At 46.9% G+C, this 19041-nt stretch overlaps 1 protein-coding gene across 1 annotated transcript in view; it reads right to left on the reverse strand.

Annotated features, from left to right (window-relative positions):
• LOC311107074 (sushi domain-containing protein 6-like) overlaps positions 1–19041 on the reverse strand; it is a 50543-nt gene that overhangs the window by 14830 nt on the left and 16672 nt on the right. The window contains exon 2 of the mRNA XM_084149534.1: positions 15167–15340. Coding sequence (XP_084005660.1) covers positions 15167–15302 — 136 coding nt within the window. The 5' untranslated portion in view covers positions 15303–15340. The remainder of the gene's footprint in view (positions 1–15166; positions 15341–19041) is intronic.

A 19041-nucleotide genomic window follows, 5' to 3' on the forward strand; every position in this document is an offset into this window, starting at 1 on the left:
GTGGTGGAGAGTCAACTCCAAAATAATTGATTACTTGACTCCTTGTACGTCGACTCCTGGTGTTGACTCCAATTTGTGAGTGTCACGATTCGATTCAGCTAGGAATTTAGAACGGAGGAGACCGATTAAGGTTTCCACATGCTTCCCAGCCGAAACAGTTCGGTAGAGTTCGTGCATATATTATGACGACATTTTGTGAAGTTGTTTTGGACTTCGGAGAGGGTTTTTCGGCTGTTCGGGCACACCCAAAACAATTCTGGAGGCAAGCCGAAGTTCGGAGTCGAAGTCTACGCCCCTTTGTCGGTGACAGTAGGGATCCTTCAATAAAGTCTTTGTTGTCATTCAATGAGAGACGACTTGTTTTGATGCACATTTTTTCATTGAAAAATACTGCACCAAACATCTTAGTTAGATGTAAAATTGTGTGACTAAGATCTGTTCGGCAAAAACTTCTAAATGAATGACCGATTTCTTGAGTTATCTTAGATTAATTCTGACTATTTTGAGGAAGTGTATACTGGCTATGGCATCTCAAAAACGGACAGCTTTTTTTAGAATTTTTCACACTAAGGTATTTTAAGGGAGTATGCGAGCACACTTGTTCGGTTAGCCGAGTTCGGCTAGGCGCCAGCCGAACTGAAGCATTCTGACGCCATTAGTTGCCGTACTTCCGAGAAAACAAACCCTTGCATCGTTCATAGCGAGCTAGCGAGGGACGGAGAGAGAAGGGAGGGACAGAGTATAGGCAGGTTGGACGCCAGGCAGACAGGGTCATAAACGCAGGGCTTATCATCAATGAATAGGCTAGGATATTCTAAATGCAACAGACTGAACACACTTAGAGAAAGAGCAAGTGAGCTAGCGTGAGGGAATGAGAGGAGGGGGCAGGCAGAAAGAACCATGCCATATGTCTTGGTAATCTGTATGTCTGGGCGTTAGGGGTTTAAACGTTCAAACGAAATTGGGATCCTTAGGTTAAGAAAAATCCTTCCACTAAAAAAATAATGTATTTTGCATGCCTCGGAAATTCCCCCAAACTAGCCTAAAGTTAATCTCTTCCTCTCTGGTTTTATTTAAATGACAACTTTCCCCAGACCTTTATAGCCTATCGTCTAGTTAGGCTATAACGCAGAAAATAACGTGTTTTGTGATAACTCCTTTGCTATTTTAAATTTTGTGGGAAAATATGTATTGTTTTTCAGTTAGGGATTATTCTTAAAGTTAAGGATCCCAATTTTGTTTAAACATTCACACCACTAACCCCCACATACACAGACACAATCTTCCTTCCCGTGTTAGTCGGATCATTGTTTGACCTTCCAACAACAGCTGTTTGTCATAACCACAGTTGAAAGGGGATTCTGTGGAACTAGGCTTTATAACGTCATGGAGCTGTAGGATTCTGGGATTGTTCTACGGAAGTTAGAACATGTTCCAAAAAATTCTAAATTCCACTGTCAGCTCTCTCCAGCCCTTCAGTCCTGCTTATCACTCACACACACACACACACACACACACACACACACACACACACACACACACACACACACACACACACACACACACACACACACACACACACACACTAGAGGTCTGCGCAGGACTGATTTAATCATCCGACTCTCACCCGCTACCGCAAGAACTGGTCCCGACCCAACAGCAGTCCCGCAATGTTATTTTATGCGTATGTGTCACAGCTCACTTGCCAGCCATGGTCCCAACTATTTGACACCCTATAGGTAATATTAAAATTGCACAGAAATAACCTAAGAAAAAGGTTAAATAACCAGAGACTCTCACGTGGCCCATTATATTAGGCTATCGGTATTACTGGGCTATATCAGCAGATATGCTAGACGTAGTATGAAGAGAGCAGAGTTGGCGAGACTTGCACTCTCTCTTCAGCTACGTTTTATCGCCTACCTTTTAGGAGTGGGACGATTTTCAGACGGAGACAAATATGGCGAGATCAATATTTATTTCTAGGCAATGTAGTAAAATATTGCCTAATTCAGGAAGTACATTTCCTTGTGAAAGATAATGGACGGCCCCGTGCTTCTCCGCCCATGCATAGGCTATAGCCTACTCTATTTGATCTCACACCTATGGCTACTGAACTGAAAGCAGCAGGAATGATGACAGCGGACACTTGAACTTTTATCTCGAGCTACGTTTTACATATAGGATATAGCCTGCCTTTTAGGAGGACGATTAGCATATAGGATATAGCCTACCTTTTAGGACAAATAAATGGGTAATCAATATTTATTGAAAATGAAAAAGGCGCAACGCTCACCATGGCAACCTATGCGCACGTTATGCCTCTTCATTTTCAATGATTATCAAATGTTTTGATTGCATCTCGACTCACGTTGGTTGAGCGCCCTCCATTTCTTTCCATTATCAATAATTAGACAGACAGTAGTAAACTACAGTCTAATCATATTTTATTTTATTTCCTTGGAGAGATAACTGCCACGTGATTCTCCACCCATGCATAGGCAGCCTACTCTGTTTCATTGAGACCACATATATACTAGGTGTACTTGATCTCACAGGCCCTTCCTCTAAATGCTCAAATGAACAATGTGCTTAACTAGGAGGCCAGCCACCTGTGTATGTACTGCAGCCTATTGTCCCCTTTCACTACAGCGGGCATTGAGCAGGCTGACGCTGCATAGGAAAGAGACAACTGAACTCTATATCTACTGAGGTAGACTATGGATTCCCCATCGTCTGGATGACACCAAGTAAAACACACAGGCATGCACACACACTTTCTAGGAGCAGGTGGGCATAGTACGTTTGGGCAGGGGGGGAACAGAAAGAACAGGGGGGGAACAGAAAGAACAGGGGGGGAACAGAAAGAACAGGGGGGGAACAGGAAGAACAGGGGGGGAACAGGAAGAACAGGGGGGGAACAGAAAGAACATGGGGGGAACAGAAAGAACAGGGGGGGAACAGAAAGAACAGGGGGGGAACAGAAATAACAGGGGGGAACAGAAATAACAGGAGGGGAACAGAAAGAACAGGGGGGAACAGAAAGAACAGGGGGGAACAGAAAGAACAGGGGGGGAACAGAAAGAACAGGGGGGGACAGAAAGAACAGGGGGGAACAGAAAGAACAGGGGGGTAACAGAAAGAACAGGGGGTAACAGAAAGAACAGGGGGGAACAGAAAGAACAGGGGGTAACAGAAAGAACGGGGGGAACAGAAAGAACAGGGGGGTAACAGAAAGAACAGGGGGGTAACAGAAAGAACAGGGGGTAACAGAAAGAACAGGGGGGAACAGAAAGAACAGGGGGGAACAGAAAGAACAGGGGGGAACAGAAAGAACAGGGGGGTAACAGAAAGAACAGGGGGGAACAGAAAGAACAGGGGGGTAACAGAAAGAACAGGGGGGAACAGAAAGAACAGGGGGGTAACAGAAAGAACAGGGGGTAACAGAAAGAACAGGGGGTAACAGAAAGAACAGGGGGTAACAGAAAGAACGGGGGGAACAGAAATAACAGGGGGGTAACAGAAAGAACAGGGGGTAACGGAAAGAACAGGGGGGAACAGAAAGAACAGGTGAACGCCCCCTCTCTTTCGATCGCTCACTCTTTTTCCCTCTCTCTCTGGACAGCTGGAAGACAGGCATTCCTCTTAGCTCCAAACAAAGAGAGCAGCCTCTGTCAGACCAGACACCCTCCCCCATCACACACACAGAGACCAGTCCACCCCCCACCCCCCCAATCACACACACCAGACCCTCCCCCCCACACACACAGAGACCAGACCAGACCGCCTTCCCCCCAGAGACCAGACCAGACCCCCTTCCCCCACACAGACACCAGACCAGAGAGAGACAGACCCTGTCATAAATTACACCTTGATACTCTGCTGTTGAGCTTCAGCTCTGTTCAAAACACTGCATTACATTACACTGCCTGTGCTCTGTTCAAAACACCCACTGCCACAAATCTGATGATCATCTTACAACTGCCTGTTCACAGGTTACCAGGCGCTGCACAGTTCAAAATGTCTACATACCACGTGCAAGATCGATAGGTCAGCTAAGCTTAAATCATTGATTCAGGTGTTATGTTGATCAGAAGAAACAGAATATGAGTCTGTGTAGGGCTGTTTAGAGGCAATATCTGCCTGGGGGGGGGGGGGGGGGGGGGGGGGGGGGGTACAGGGGAGTGTGTCTCTGGGGAGATCAAAGGGGTTGACATTGACACACGATCTGCTCTCTACAAGCTGGCCTCACACTGCAGCAGTTGGTGTGTGTGTGTGTGTGTGTCTGTGGTGTGTTTCTGTGTGTGTGTGTGTGTGTGGGGGGGGGGGGGCAGTACCCAACAGCCGTTGATGCATCCTCCAGCGTAACCGTCATCCAGACTCTGACCCTGCCTGACCTCTGTGTTCCTAAATATGGACCTAACCATGATGTCAGACTCCGCCAGTGAGAGAGAGTGAGAAAGACTTGTTTATTTTTTATTTTTTTCCACTTGCTTTGGTAATGTAAACATATTTTCCCCATGCCGATAAAGCCCCTTTAAATATAATTGAATTGAGAGAGCGCGAAAGGGGGTAATTTGTTTAGAACAGTTAAACGCAGTAATATCAGCCTGTTTTTAGCCAATTATCTAAATGGACACAAAGTGCTGTTCTCTACCATGCTGGACATAAGTATGGACAACGATGATCTCAGAGACAGAGAAATATTGAGAGATAGAGAGCGAGAGCGAGCAAGACTTTTGTTTATTTAATTTTTTTTTTTTTACTTGCTTTGGCAATGTAAACATATTTTTCCCATGGCATGTCATCATCATCTATACTGTTGAAACCCAATTATAGAAATGGACATACAGTGCCCTACGATGCTGGGCATTTGTCTAGCTAATGTTACAGCAGGCATCATACATACAGATGGTGATGAATGGTCCATGGCATCATAGGCTGGGTCAACTCTGCATTAGTGTGGCGCTATGCCAACCATGATGCCATCAACATAATAATTAATATTAGCTGCCACCATTACTGTGCTGTGACTGACAGGAGGAGAGACAATAGGTTGATTGTTTGATCTCACTGCGAGTTAGGCAATGGCTGCGTATGCGTTTTAAAAACGTGGAAGTAGACCTACTACCTTAACTTATCCAATAAGAACACAGATTTTTGTTTTTCCGTTGCAAAATGTTTTGCTACGGTGTGCCCTAATGAACATGAACCTGGCTTTCAGTTAGTGCTCGAGGGCAACTTCCTCCTCCACCTACCTCTACACCCTCCTGCCCAGGCAGCCATGTTGGGAGACAGCCTGGGCACGTTGGTAAAGTGGCCACAGCGTGTCCCACTCCCTGCTCTGACATTCATTAACCTTTACTACAGAGAGCTGGCTTGTCATTCATCACCCATTGACTAAGGTCAGGTTAATTAACTACACTGCTTTTAGTTTCAGTGTGGACCTTAGACCTTCCTCTTGCCTAGCTGTAGGAAGTGGTGAGAGAAGTCAAAAAACGCACTCCTGGGTTGTAAGTGGAAACACACACACACACACACACACACACACACACACACAAACCTGAGCTGAGAAAAGACAAGTCAAACATAGGAGACATAATCCCCCGCAATCTACAAACAGCAACACACACACAAGTGCTAAAACACATTTTTGAATAAAACACAAACACAGCAATAATCAACGCACACACACCCTCCCCTCTCACTAATGACTTTCTAGTGATCTAGATGAATGTGTGGCGGTGGCAGTGTGGTGGGCTCCGGTGGCAGTGTGGTGGGCTCCGGTGGCAGTGTGGTGGGCTCCGGTGGCAGTGTGGTGGGCTCCGGTGGCAGTGTGGTGGGCTCCGGTGGCAGTGTGGTGGGCTCCGTCCAACTCTAACACCCTGCTGAAAGACTTCTTTGTCCTCGCATACTGGTTTCCTCCTTCTCCCCTCCCTGAGCAGGGCTGGCTGGGGGCTGAACCTGGAAGGGCTGACTAACAGTTCTTTAGGGGGATGCCTTGGAAGGAACATGCAAAACACCACCTGGTTTACAGATCAGAAGACAAAGGCCATTGTTTCCGGCAGGCATTGTTTGCTAGATAGGCTGCGTGCGTGGTTTAGGGTTAGAAAACTTCCTGTATTATGCTGAGAAATAGAACAGAAAAATAGAACAGGCTGAGCCAGAACAACACTGTGTGGTTTTCATAAACAGGCCCCCGCCTGCCTGCCTCTGTAGTTACTGTGAGAGTGACGACATTTAGAAGAACACACACATATGGGGACCACAACACAGACGCTTTAAAAAATATGTTTTGATGGTCTGCGTTTTGAAAATGAAGATTTCTGAAGGCTAATGCAACCCATGCATGCAGGTACACACGATCATGTGAGCGGAAATCCCACTCCAGGTAGTACACCATCACGCTGACGGGATACGTGTCTTTTCAGATTCCACTATGATTATTTAGTTGTGGACACAAAATCACCGCACTTGTCACCTTGATTTTTAACCTGTGTGTTTTATCAGTTTCTTTATGAAAATATTTAGTGAACTCCATGACAGTAGCTAAAGCAAGGGGCTATTGGCAGCACACAAGTAGCCTACAGATGCATGCTGGGCCGGGCACGCCCTGAGCTGGTGAAGTGAGCACTACTGGAGCGAAATTGGAGCGGGCGAGAAGGCCGTGGCTCCAGCCTTATGGGAAACTCGCGCTCCGCTCCAACACGCACTCACAGATATCTAGGGCATGGCTGGTCTTAACATTTTCCTCTGCAGTGTGGTCAGAGCCAGGCAACCATGATGACACATAGCCAAGCATACACTCTCTAATTACCAGGAAGTTCCTAGACTAACTAGCCCTAACTTCTCCTCTCTTCTCTTGCAGACAAAAACGTCTTATAATAAACAGAGTTATTCACACAAAGACAAAACAAAGTGTTTCCAAAAACCAAAAACAGCAGCCTGTTCAGTCTATGAGATAAGCTCTCACTTCTGCTGCTGAGGGCTATCAGTGGTAGACGAAGGAGCTGCGAGAGATTCATACAAAGCCAAGATTCATACGAAGCCAAGAGAAATGGAAAAACTAAATCAGAGACCAAACAAGTATTTGAGGATGAAAAGAGACAGAAGTGTGATATCAGTTATGGGAACAAACCATCCACTGTCCTCCTCCTTTCAGTGTGTTCTGGGCCAGAGGGGAGCCATTTCCCCTTTCTCTGTTTCTCACAGAACAGAACACACTTGTCACATCACCCACCCACACACACAGAGACCAGGGCCCGGTTTCCCAAAAGCATCTTAATGCTAAGATCATCTTGGAACAATAGGATCCTATGGTTTTAACGATTATAACTTCGCCTTAAGTTTCTTTTGTGAAACCGGCCCAGGCCTGTGTGTGTGACTTTTAGCCCCCGCTGTTCACTTCCTGCCCAGCCTGTCCTCGGAATCAGTGAGAGGTTTAGTCCTTACCATCTGGTAAATGCTATGCTACCAGAAAAGTAAAGAGACTGAAATCAGAGCAAAGGTGTTGTTTTTGTGCGGTCCTAGATGTCTCCTCAGATCTAGGCCTCAGAGGGAGAGAGAGCTTCCTAGAACTGACTGCACAATGAACTTACAACATAGAAATAGTGGGAACTCCGCTTGACTTCCCATCCTCTGTCCTCTCTGCTCCCCCTACGCACGCACTCACTCACTCACTCACTCACTCACTCACTCACTCACTCACTCACTCACTCACTCACTCACTCACTCACTCACTCACTCACTCACTCACTCACTCACTCACTCACTCACTCACTCACTCTGTGCTTCTACATCTGCATTGCTTGCGGTTTGAGGCTGGGTTTCTGTATAGCACTTTGTGACATCTGCTGAGGTAAATGGGCTATATAAATTCATTTGATTGATTGAAGCCTGTTCATTCAATGTTCCTGTGAAGCCTGTTCGGCAAGTTTCTTTGAAGCCTGTTCATTCAATGTTCCTGTGAAGCCTGTTTGACACAACAAGTCTTAATATGCAGAAGAATAGGTCTGCTCAGTATTCGTCTCTATTCCCCTGCCGTGACTTTGTTTGTCTGTGGCTGGAATAAGCCTGTCAAGAGTAATGGAATTTGAGGATTTGATATTCATGAAACCCTCCACCAGACTAATCATCCGGCTCCTATATGTGATGTGCCCTGTGTGAATAATGTGTTATGGTGGGGCACATGAGGAGACGGCTAGAGGAGAGGAAAGGAAGGCTTGGGATGTTTGAAAACATCAAATCCTTGCTACTAGCTGTCAATTCCTTGCTCCCCCTGTACCGGTTTCCTCAGTTGCTCCCAAAGCTCATTGGAGGAGGAATGATCTAAAAAGGTACCTCCCTCTGACCTCTTCCTCCAATGAGCTTTGAGAGGAATGAAATAGGAAACAAGGACAGAGGAAAATTTTTCAGACAAAGCCACAGACGAAAAAAGGGGAAAGGATGACAGAGCTATCAAATAAAGATGGACCTGTAAAGCTGATAATAATATGTTCCTGCCAGGGATGCCATCTCTGCTATCTGTTTATCTGGTGGGAATGAGGCTGGGGCAGCAACACAATCAGGAATATATGGGCCGTAACATTGGCAGAGGTGCGCACACACACACACACAGCGGGTGGAGAGCCGTCCGAAGACACAAACTCCTTGCTCTCCTTCCCGCTGGCGTTGGCTGCAGATGAAGGTGGGAGTGTGTGTGTGTGTGTGTGTGTGTGTGTGTGGGAGTGTGTGTGTGTGTGAGTGAGTGAGTGAGTGAGTGAGTGAGTGAGTGAGTGAGTGAGTGAGTGAGTGAGTGAGTGAGTGAGTGAGTGAGTGAGTGAGTGAGTGAGTGAGTGAGTGAGTGAGTGAGTGAGTGAGTGAGTGAGTGAGTGAGTGAGTGAGTGAGTGTGTGTGTGTGTGTGTGTGTGTGTGTGTGTGTGTGTGTGTGTGTGTGTGTGTGTGTGAGTGAGAGAGAGAGTGAGAGAGAGGAAAGTCAGCATGAAACGAGCCCCCTTGAGCTCTACGTGACTCACGAGCGTTACGCAAGACCAAGAAAAAAGACACACATACACTTACTCAGGAGACGATGCTAACCGTCACACACACACACACACATTTAGGAAAATGTGGCACGGAACATTTGACCGGCAGCATTTTCATTTACCGGACGTAAAAAAAAAAAAAAAATATATATATATATATATACACCGGACCCATTTGCATGGGTCCACCCATGATGCTCAGAATGACAGAAATCACATTTAGATTATGGAAATTAATCTTAACAGAACACGCAAGTCGAGGATGCAATGATGTGCGGTCCTTCTTACCGAATTCCAATGCCCACTTTGAAGATGTTAGAATAACTGCCCACATTTACTTTTCCTCAGCCAACAAGACGAGTAACGGACAGCAAAACCACTAGTCTACGTCAATCTACTATGGTAGAAAAGTTTAGGCTACCTATTCTATTGGTCAGCTTGTCGAGAAAGAAAAAGCCTGTTCCAATAGACTGGGACGATAGATCCCAAATCATCCAACCAGTAGGCCTATAGGCTACATCCCCAAATCATCCAACCAATAGGCCTATAGGCTACATCCCCAAATCATCCAACCAGTAGGCCTATAGGCTACATCCCCAAATCATCCAACCAGTAGGCCTATAGGCTACATCCCCAAATCATCCAACCAGTAGGCCTATAGGCTACATCCCCAAATCATCCAACCAGTAGGCCTATAGGCTACATCCCCAAATCATCCAACCAGTAGGCCTATAGGCTACATCCCCAAATCATCCAACCAGTAGGCCTATAGGCTACATCCCCAAATCATCCAACCAGTAGGCCTATAGGCTACATCCCCAAATCATCCAACCAGTAGGCCTATAGGCTACATCCCCAAATCATCCAACCAGTAGGCCTATAGGCTACATCCCCAAATCATCCAACCAGTAGGCCTATAGGCTACATCCCCAAATCATCCAACCAGTAGGCCTATAGGCTACATCCCCAAATCATCCAACCAGTAGGCCTATAGGCTACATCCCCAAATCATCCAACCAATAGGCCTATAGGCTACATCCCCAAATCATCCAACCAGTAGGCCTATAGGCTACATCCCCAAATCATCCAACCAGTAGGCCTATAGGCTACATCCCCAAATCATCCAACCAGTAGGCCTATAGGCTACATCCCCAAATCATCCAACCAGTAGGCCTATAGGCTACATCCCCAAATCATCCAACCAGTAGGCCTATAGGCTACATCCCCAAATCATCCAACCAGTAGGCCTATAGGCTACATCCCCAAATCATCCAACCAGTAGGCCTATAGGCTACATCCCCAAATCATCCAACCAGTAGGCCTATAGGCTACATCCCCAAATCATCCAACCAATAGGCCTATAGGCTACATCCCCAAATCATCCAACCAGTAGGCCTATAGGCTACATCCCCAAATCATCCAACCAGTAGGCCTATAGGCTACATCCCCAAATCATCCAACCAGTAGGCCTATAGGCTACATCCCCAAATCATCCAACCAGTAGGCCTATAGGCTACATCCCCAAATCATCCAACCAGTAGGCCTATAGGCTACATCCCCAAATCATCCAACCAATAGGCCTATAGGCTACATCCCCAAATCATCCAACCAGTAGGCCTATAGGCTACATCCCCAAATCATCCAACCAGTAGGCCTATAGGCTACATCCCCAAATCATCCAACCAGTAGGCCTATAGGCTACATCCCCAAATCATCCAACCAGTAGGCCTATAGGCTACATCCCCAAATCATCCAACCAGTAGGCCTATAGGCTACATCCCCAAATCATCCAACCAGTAGGCCTATAGGCTACATCCCCAAATCATCCAACCAGTAGGCCTATAGGCTACATCCCCAAATCATCCAACCAGTAGGCCTATAGGCTACATCCCCAAATCATCCAACCAGTAGGCCTATAGGCTACATCCCCAAATCATCCAACCAGTAGGCCTATAGGCTACATCCCCAAATCATCCAACCAATAGGCCTATAGGCTACATCCCCAAATCATCCAACCAGTAGGCCTATAGGCTACATCCCCAAATCATCCAACCAATAGGCCTATAGGCTACATCCCCAAATCATCCAACCAATAGGCCTATAGGCTACATCCCCAAATCATCCAACCAATAGGCCTATAGGCTACATCCCCAAATCATCCAACCAGTAGGCCTATAGGCTACATCCCCAAATCATCCAACCAGTAGGCCTATAGGCTACATCCCCAAATCATCCAACCAATAGGCCTATAGGCTACATCCCCAAATCATCCAACCAGTAGGCCTATAGGCTACATCCCCAAATCATCCAACCAGTAGGCCTATAGGCTACATCCCCAAATCATCCAACCAGTAGGCCTATAGGCTACATCCCCAAATCATCCAACCAGTAGGCCTATAGGCTACATCCCCAAATCATCCAACCAATAGGCCTATAGGCTACATCCCCAAATCATCCAACCAGTAGGCCTATAGGCCACATCCCCAAATCATCCAACCAGTAGGCCTATAGGCTACATCCCCAAATCATCCAACCAATAGGCCTATAGGCTACATCCCCAAATCATCCAACCAGTAGGCCTATAGGCTACATCCCCAAATCATCCAACCAATAGGCCTATAGGCTACATCCCCAAATCATCCAACCAGTAGGCCTATAGGCTACATCCCCAAATCATCCAACCAATAGGCCTATAGGCTACATCCCCAAATCATCCAACCAGTAGGCCTATAGGCTACATCCCCAAATCATCCAACCAATAGGCCTATAGGCTACATCCCCAAATCATCCAACCAGTAGGCCTATAGGCTACATCCCCAAATCATCCAACCAATAGGCCTATAGGCTACATCCCCAAATCATCCAACCAATAGGCCTATAGGCTACATCCCCAAATCATCCAACCAGTAGGCCTATAGGCTACATCCCCAAATCATCCAACCAATAGGCCTATAGGCTACATCCCCAAATCATCCAACCAGTAGGCCTATAGGCTACATCCCCAAATCATCCAACCAATAGGCCTATAGGCTACATCCCCAAATCATCCAACCAGTAGGCCTATAGGCTACATCCCCAAATCATCCAACCAATAGGCCTATAGGCTACATCCCCAAATCATCCAACCAGTAGGCCTATAGGCTACATCCCCAAATCATCCAACCAGTAGGCCTATAGGCTACATCCCCAAATCATCCAACCAGTAGGCCTATAGGCTACATCCCCAAATCATCCAACCAGTAGGCCTATAGGCTACATCCCCAAATCATCCAACCAATAGGCCTATAGGCTACATCCCCAAATCATCCAACCAGTAGGCCTATAGGCTACATCCCCAAATCATACAACCAATAGGCCTATAGGCTACATCCCCAAATCATCCAACCAGTAGGCCTATAGCTTACATCCCCAAATCATCCAACCAATAGGCCTATAGGCTACATCCCCAAATCATCCAACCAGTAGGCCTATAGGCTACATCCCCAAATCATCCAACCAATAGGCCTATAGGCTACATCCCCAAATCATCCAACCAATAGGCCTATAGGCTACATCCCCAAATCATCCAACCAGTAGGCCTATAGGCTACATCCCCAAATCATCCAACCAGTAGGCCTATAGGCTACATCCCCAAATCATCCAACCAATAGGCCTATAGGCTACATCCCCAAATCATCCAACCAGTAGGCCTATAGGCTACATCCCCAAATCATCCAACCAGTAGGCCTATAGGCTACATCCCCAAATCATCCAACCAGTAGGCCTATAGGCTACATCCCCAAATCATCCAACCAGTAGGCCTATAGGCTACATCCCCAAATCATCCAACCAGTAGGCCTATAGGCTACATCCCCAAATCATCCAACCAGTAGGCCTATAGGCTACATCCCCAAATCATCCAACCAATAGGCCTATAGGCTACATCCCCAAATCATCCAACCAATAGGCCTATAGGCTACATCCCCAAATCATCCAACCAATAGGCCTATAGGCTACATCCCCAAATCATCCAACCAATAGGCCTATAGGCTACATCCCCAAATCATCCAACCAGTAGGCCTATAGGCTACATCCCCAAATCATCCAACCAGTAGGCCTATAGGCTACATCCCCAAATCATCCAACCAGTAGGCCTATAGGCTACATCCCCAAATCATCCAACCAGTAGGCCTATAGGCTACATCCCCAAATCATCCAACCAATAGGCCTATAGGCTACATCCCCAAATCATCCAACCAGTAGGCCTATAGGCTACATCCCCAAATCATCCAACCAGTAGGCCTATAGGCTACATCCCCAAATCATCCAACCAGTAGGCCTATAGGCTACATCCCCAAATCATCCAACCAGTAGGCCTATAGGCTACATCCCCAAATCATCCAACCAGTAGGCCTATAGGCTACATCCCCAAATCATCCAACCAGTAGGCCTATAGGCTACATCCCCAAATCATCCAACCAGTAGGCCTATAGGCTACATCCCCAAATCATCCAACCAATAGGCCTATAGGCTACATCCCCAAATCATCCAACCAGTAGGCCTATAGGCTACATCCCCAAATCATCCAACCAATAGGCCTATAGGCTACATCCCCAAATCATACAACCAGTAGGCCTATAGGCTACATCCCCAAATCATCCAACCAATAGGCCTATAGGCTACATCCCCAAATCATCCAACCAATAGGCCTATAGGCTACATCCCCAAATCATCCAACCAATAGGCCTATAGGCTACATCCCCAATACATTAAAAAGCAAATGAGCCTCATGCAACACATCAGAACGTTTAGCTTAAAAATGTAGAAAGAGGGGAGATGAAGATGGAACAGCTAGCATGGGTTGGTAATATGACTAGGATTGGGCCTTTGGCTACTGGACAATGAAAGAAAGTTGAAAACTTGCGCTACATCGACTGGTATTTCAATCAATTAATAGGCTAAAATGCATTGGCCGGCGGCAATTTTATTTATCGGCCAAAAGCCGGCTATTACAGGTTAAGGGAAACACACGGTCACCGTTATAACCGCGGTCACCGTTATAACCGTTCAAATAGCTGGTGCAGGGAGGGGGGAATTGCCTAGGCAACCAAAGACTTCGTTGCTACAACACCTTGCTTGTTTCAGCAAGGAGCAACAATGTTTCATCACGTTGTTAAGAATTTTCATGACGGTCTTCATCCATAACCATCTGTAACATGGTTATACGGTACAGCCCTAACACACACACACACACACACACACACACACACACACACACACACACACACACACACACACACACACACACACACACACACACACACACACACACACACACACACACACACACACACACACACACACACACACACACACACACACACACACACACACACACACACACACACACACACACACAGAGAGTGAGGTACAGAGGGGTAGGAGAGGAGAGGCACTATTTTCAGATGCCACATCAAAAAGGAAAATCAATTAGAGCTCTGAAAAAACGTCCCCGGGGGCCCGCTGCATCACACCACTCTACACACTGCCTGCTTCGGCAAGGACATCTGGCAGCGCTCTCAAGCAAGCTGTGTGGAGTGTGTTTGTGTGTAGGGGGGAGGGGTCTGGAGGAACGAAGACAAGGAGGTAAAAGGAAAAACCGAGGGAGGGGTACAAAGAGTCCACACATTAATGTGTGTCTGTGCTTCGTCAGTGCGGGTATGGTTCGTCAGTGCGGGTATGGTTCGTCAGTGCGGGTATGGTTCGTCAGTGCGGGTATGGTTCGTCAGTGCGGGTATGGTTCGTCAGTGCGGGTATGCGTCGTCAGTGCGGGTATGCGTCGTCAGTGCGGGTGTGGTTCGTCAGTGCGGGTATGGTTCGTCAGTGCGGGTATGGTTCGTCAGTGCGGGTGTGGTTCGTCAGTGCGGGTATGGTTCGTCAGTGCGGGTGTGGTTCGTCAGTGCGGGTATGGTTCGTCAGTGCGTGTATGGTTCGTCAGTGCGGGTGTGGTTCGTCAGTGCGGGTGTGGTTCGTCAGTGCGGGTATGGTTCGTCAGTGCGGGTGTGGTTCGTCAGTGCGGGTGTGGTTCGTCAGTGCGGGTGTGGTTCGTCAGTGCGGGTATGGTTCGTCAGTGCGGGTATGGTTCGGCCGGCGTTGTCTCTTACCTGACGCGTGTCCGTGGGGCAGCAGGGAGAGGAGGAGGAGTGCGGACGTAGCCAGCCTGCGGACTGGAGAGGAGGAGGAGGAGGAGGAAGATGTGGCCAGGGCTCTCGTCTCACACAATACCATTCCATCACTCATCTTTCCCCTGGATACTCTACAGTCCTCTAAGGCTTAACCTGCAGGGAGGGGGAGAGAGAGAGAGATAGGCAGAGAGAGAGAGAGAGAAAGAGAGAGAGGATTTACTTTGCAGTTTGAACTCTCCACAGAATGTTTCAGTTGGATTACTAATCCAGTGGATGGCTGATTGACAGTGTGTGTAGATGCCAAGAGGTGACCAGAGACGAGTCCCCTCAGCCAGCTGGTCCTGAGGCTCAATTCACTAACTACTACGACCCAACTAAGGCTATGTCTAGACTTGACAGTTTATGCAGCTTTAGTATTCTGAACATAGAGTTCTGATCATGGAATTCTGAACGCGTCATGCATCTACACCTACATTTAAAATGGGTCTACCGTGTCCACAGTGTGTCCAGAATCCCTTTTCCCGCGCTATATTCAAATGCCAGTATGCATTCTAAAACGGTGGAATAGGCAAAATATGATAATAACACAACAACTGATGGCTGTAGCTAACTACTGTAGCTAACTACTGTAGCTAACTAGCTAGCTAACCTCTGTAGCTAGCCAGCAAAGTAGCAAGAAACGCTAAAGGGATTGCATAATTCTAGCCAAACAAAAAAATCATTTTTCTAAATATGAACTTGCTGGCTAGAATTTATGAGACCAGCAAACACGTTCCTCACATGCTAGGAATGTATTTCCTCCAACGTTATAATGAAAAGGTGCCTCTCGCTCCCAAAACACACGTTTTCTGGAGACTTGTGGGAGGAGTGCTGATGACGTCGCCCACTGTATGCATTTTCGGTAGCCAGAAAGCGTCCAGACTGAAGTGGTCAGCCAGATCTGAACACAATCAGACCACCAAGTCACTTTTGTGCATCTAGACCCGTCATTTCAATGTGATCTTCGTTTTTCTGATAGCAGAACTCGCATGTGAGTGTGAAGGGTAGACATGACCAAAGCCTCAGGACAACGCTAAGAAAATCTGGCCCAACCAAATTATCACAAAGCAAAAATATATCACCTATTGGATATGAAAAATGAAAAAAAAAAAAAACGTCAATGCTATTTGGCTCTAAACAGACAGTACAAGGAACTAGACTAGCTGAACACTGTGACTGATAGAAAACAGAAAACCACTGACGATGTACAGACTCACTGAGCACAGTCTGGCCATAGTGACTGGTCGTTACAGGCAAACCTGGCTGCCCAGAGAGGGCAGGCTGTGCTCATTCTGTCCCAGGAAGAGATAGAGCGGCATTTTCTGTCAAATTGTGACAGATGTTCGGACATAAGAAATACATTCTTCCTCAAAATGATAAAACAATACAAAGAATTTCAAAACCTAAATGATGAAGATAAACTTAGATACATACTTGGTGAAAAGCCACAACCTCAGTGTGATTATTCATATTAACCTATTCTTTATTATGTGTTAATATGAGTACCACTATCATTATTATTGCTTCATTATCAACAGTCTGGTATATTCCCGTCTTTGGCCACCATTCTTATATGTTTACTTTGACAATGGAAGTGTTTTACTTTCCATGTCAATAAAGTATATTGAATTGAGAGAGTCAGACAGAGCGAAAGGGAGATAGTCCTGTTTACGCTCTGACAGTATTAGAGAGAAATAGAGGGTTACGTATCATTCCATTAGTTCTCCCACTACAGAACACGTCAGTTTTATCACCATCATCAGCTTGAAAACTTCCTCTGATCTCTGCTGCGGTCTGCTCACACTGCTGCTGTCATACTAAAAACAAAGAAGCCATCCTGCACTGTGGAAAACTACACTGGAAAATACAGTAATATAATATACTAAATATACTAGCTAAATGAATATACTATCTAATCTACTGGGATGGACGAGAAAGAGGAAAAATCTAAAATAATAGGAGAAAGAGAGAGAGAGACTCGGCAGTAAAACAATAACACAGACGTGGGAGCTGAGATCATAGAGAGAGAGAGAAGAGAGAGCGAGAGAGAGGGACAGAGAGAAGGACAGCGAGAGCGAGACAGAGAGAGCGCAACACTGAGAGAGAGAGACAGAGAGCGAGACAGAGAGAGCGGGACAGAGAGAGCGAGAGAGAGCGAGCGAGAGCGAGACAGAGAGAGCGAGACAGAGAGAGCGAGACAGAGAGAGCGAGACAGAGAGAGCGAGAGAGAGAGAGAGAGAGAGAGAGCGAGCGAGAGAGAGCGAGACAGAGAGCGAGACAGAGAGAGCGAGACAGAGAGAGAGAGAGAGAGCGAGACAGAGAGAGCGAGACAGAGAGAGAGAGAGAGAGACAGAGAGAGCGAGACAGAGAGAGCGAGACAGAGAGAGAGCGAGAGAGAGAGAGAGAGAGCAGTAGTGACTTCCAGTATTCAGAGCAGAAGCGGAAATCCCGTCCCCCAGCACCCCCGTCCAGAACTCGGGAGGGGAAATGAACCGTTGGGTTCCTAGAAACAGCTGGGGATGAAGAGAGGAGCGAAGTCAGCGGAGAGAGAGAAAGAGGCAAAGAGCTACAGTAGAGTGAGAGATGCTTTACGGTTCCACCCCTTTAAACCAGCAGGGCCTGAGAAACAGTGAGCTAAGCAAACCTCCCTTAGCCCTCTTGGAGAAACAACCGGTAACACCATCGCTGTAGGGGGTGAAAACAATAAGGAGAAAACAAGTCCACATTCAGGAAATAAGATCAGTAACACAAATGAGATCCAGGTGCAGAAGCTTGATTGCTGGGTAGCGACTAGGGAGCGATAGCCTAGCGCTAGGCTGCATTAGCCAGCAGTCAGTGGCAGTAGCCTGGCAGGCAGTGTACCTCAGGAGAAAGAGAAAGAGAAAGAGAAAGAGAAAGAGAAAGAGAAAGAGAAAGAGAAAGAGAAAGAGAGAGAGAGAGAGAGAGCAGCGGGTCCATTAGCTCAGAGCTAGCCAGTAGTCACAGCCAGCCTGCTGATCTGGTAGCTATTGATAGCCATTACTTAATAGCGTGCCTACTGAACATAGCAGTAGCAAGCTATCCTGTCAGGCAGGAGAATAGAGGGCAGCCTGCTGAGTGCCTTGCAGCTACTAGCTAATAGCATGGAGCTGCTGAGCTGAACAGAACAGAGTAGGGGGAAATGTGATTGGCTTCTGTTTCTGCTGCGTGGCAGCTTGCACTGGAATGGAGGCCCGGTAGGTAATGACACGAGACCGGCACAGACCTAGTGGCAAGACACACACGCCTGATGGAGACGCTCACATACCATACAGTAAGTAAACATAGGCCTATGCCTGGGAGCAACACACACACACACACTTGGTGGCCCTTGATAATCAGGTCCGGTACCCTCCTGCCACCACCTTTCCGCTCCCCAGAGGAGAGGCAACAGAGTCACCTGCATGCAGGCTGGTGAGAGGTGGCAGAGAGTGACGCATGGGCCTTTGGCAAGGACTACGTTGGCACAGTGGCACTGCATCATGCCAAGAGGCCATAGTCTGAACAGAACAGCAACCCGTCTGGCTAGAAGTACTGCCAAGAGATACAACAATATCATGTTGAGTGTTATCGTTATCAGTGCATTGGTTGCACTTGCAATGCACTCTGGGATACGATGAAGAGCTTTGTTGACGCAGATGGGACTCTGTAAGGACAAGATGGCCCGCCTCTCTAATCAACAAACAAACAAACACACACAATCAACATCAATTGTTATATTGTGTTAGTTCAAAAGGACCTCTTTCAGGTGTAGCCTAGCTGTTTGTATGACGGTGTGTTTGCATAGAAGAAAATAA

This window comes from Coregonus lavaretus (assembly GCF_964263955.1).
Source record: "Coregonus lavaretus genome assembly, chromosome: 31".
NCBI classification, from domain to species: domain Eukaryota; kingdom Metazoa; phylum Chordata; class Actinopteri; order Salmoniformes; family Salmonidae; genus Coregonus; species Coregonus lavaretus.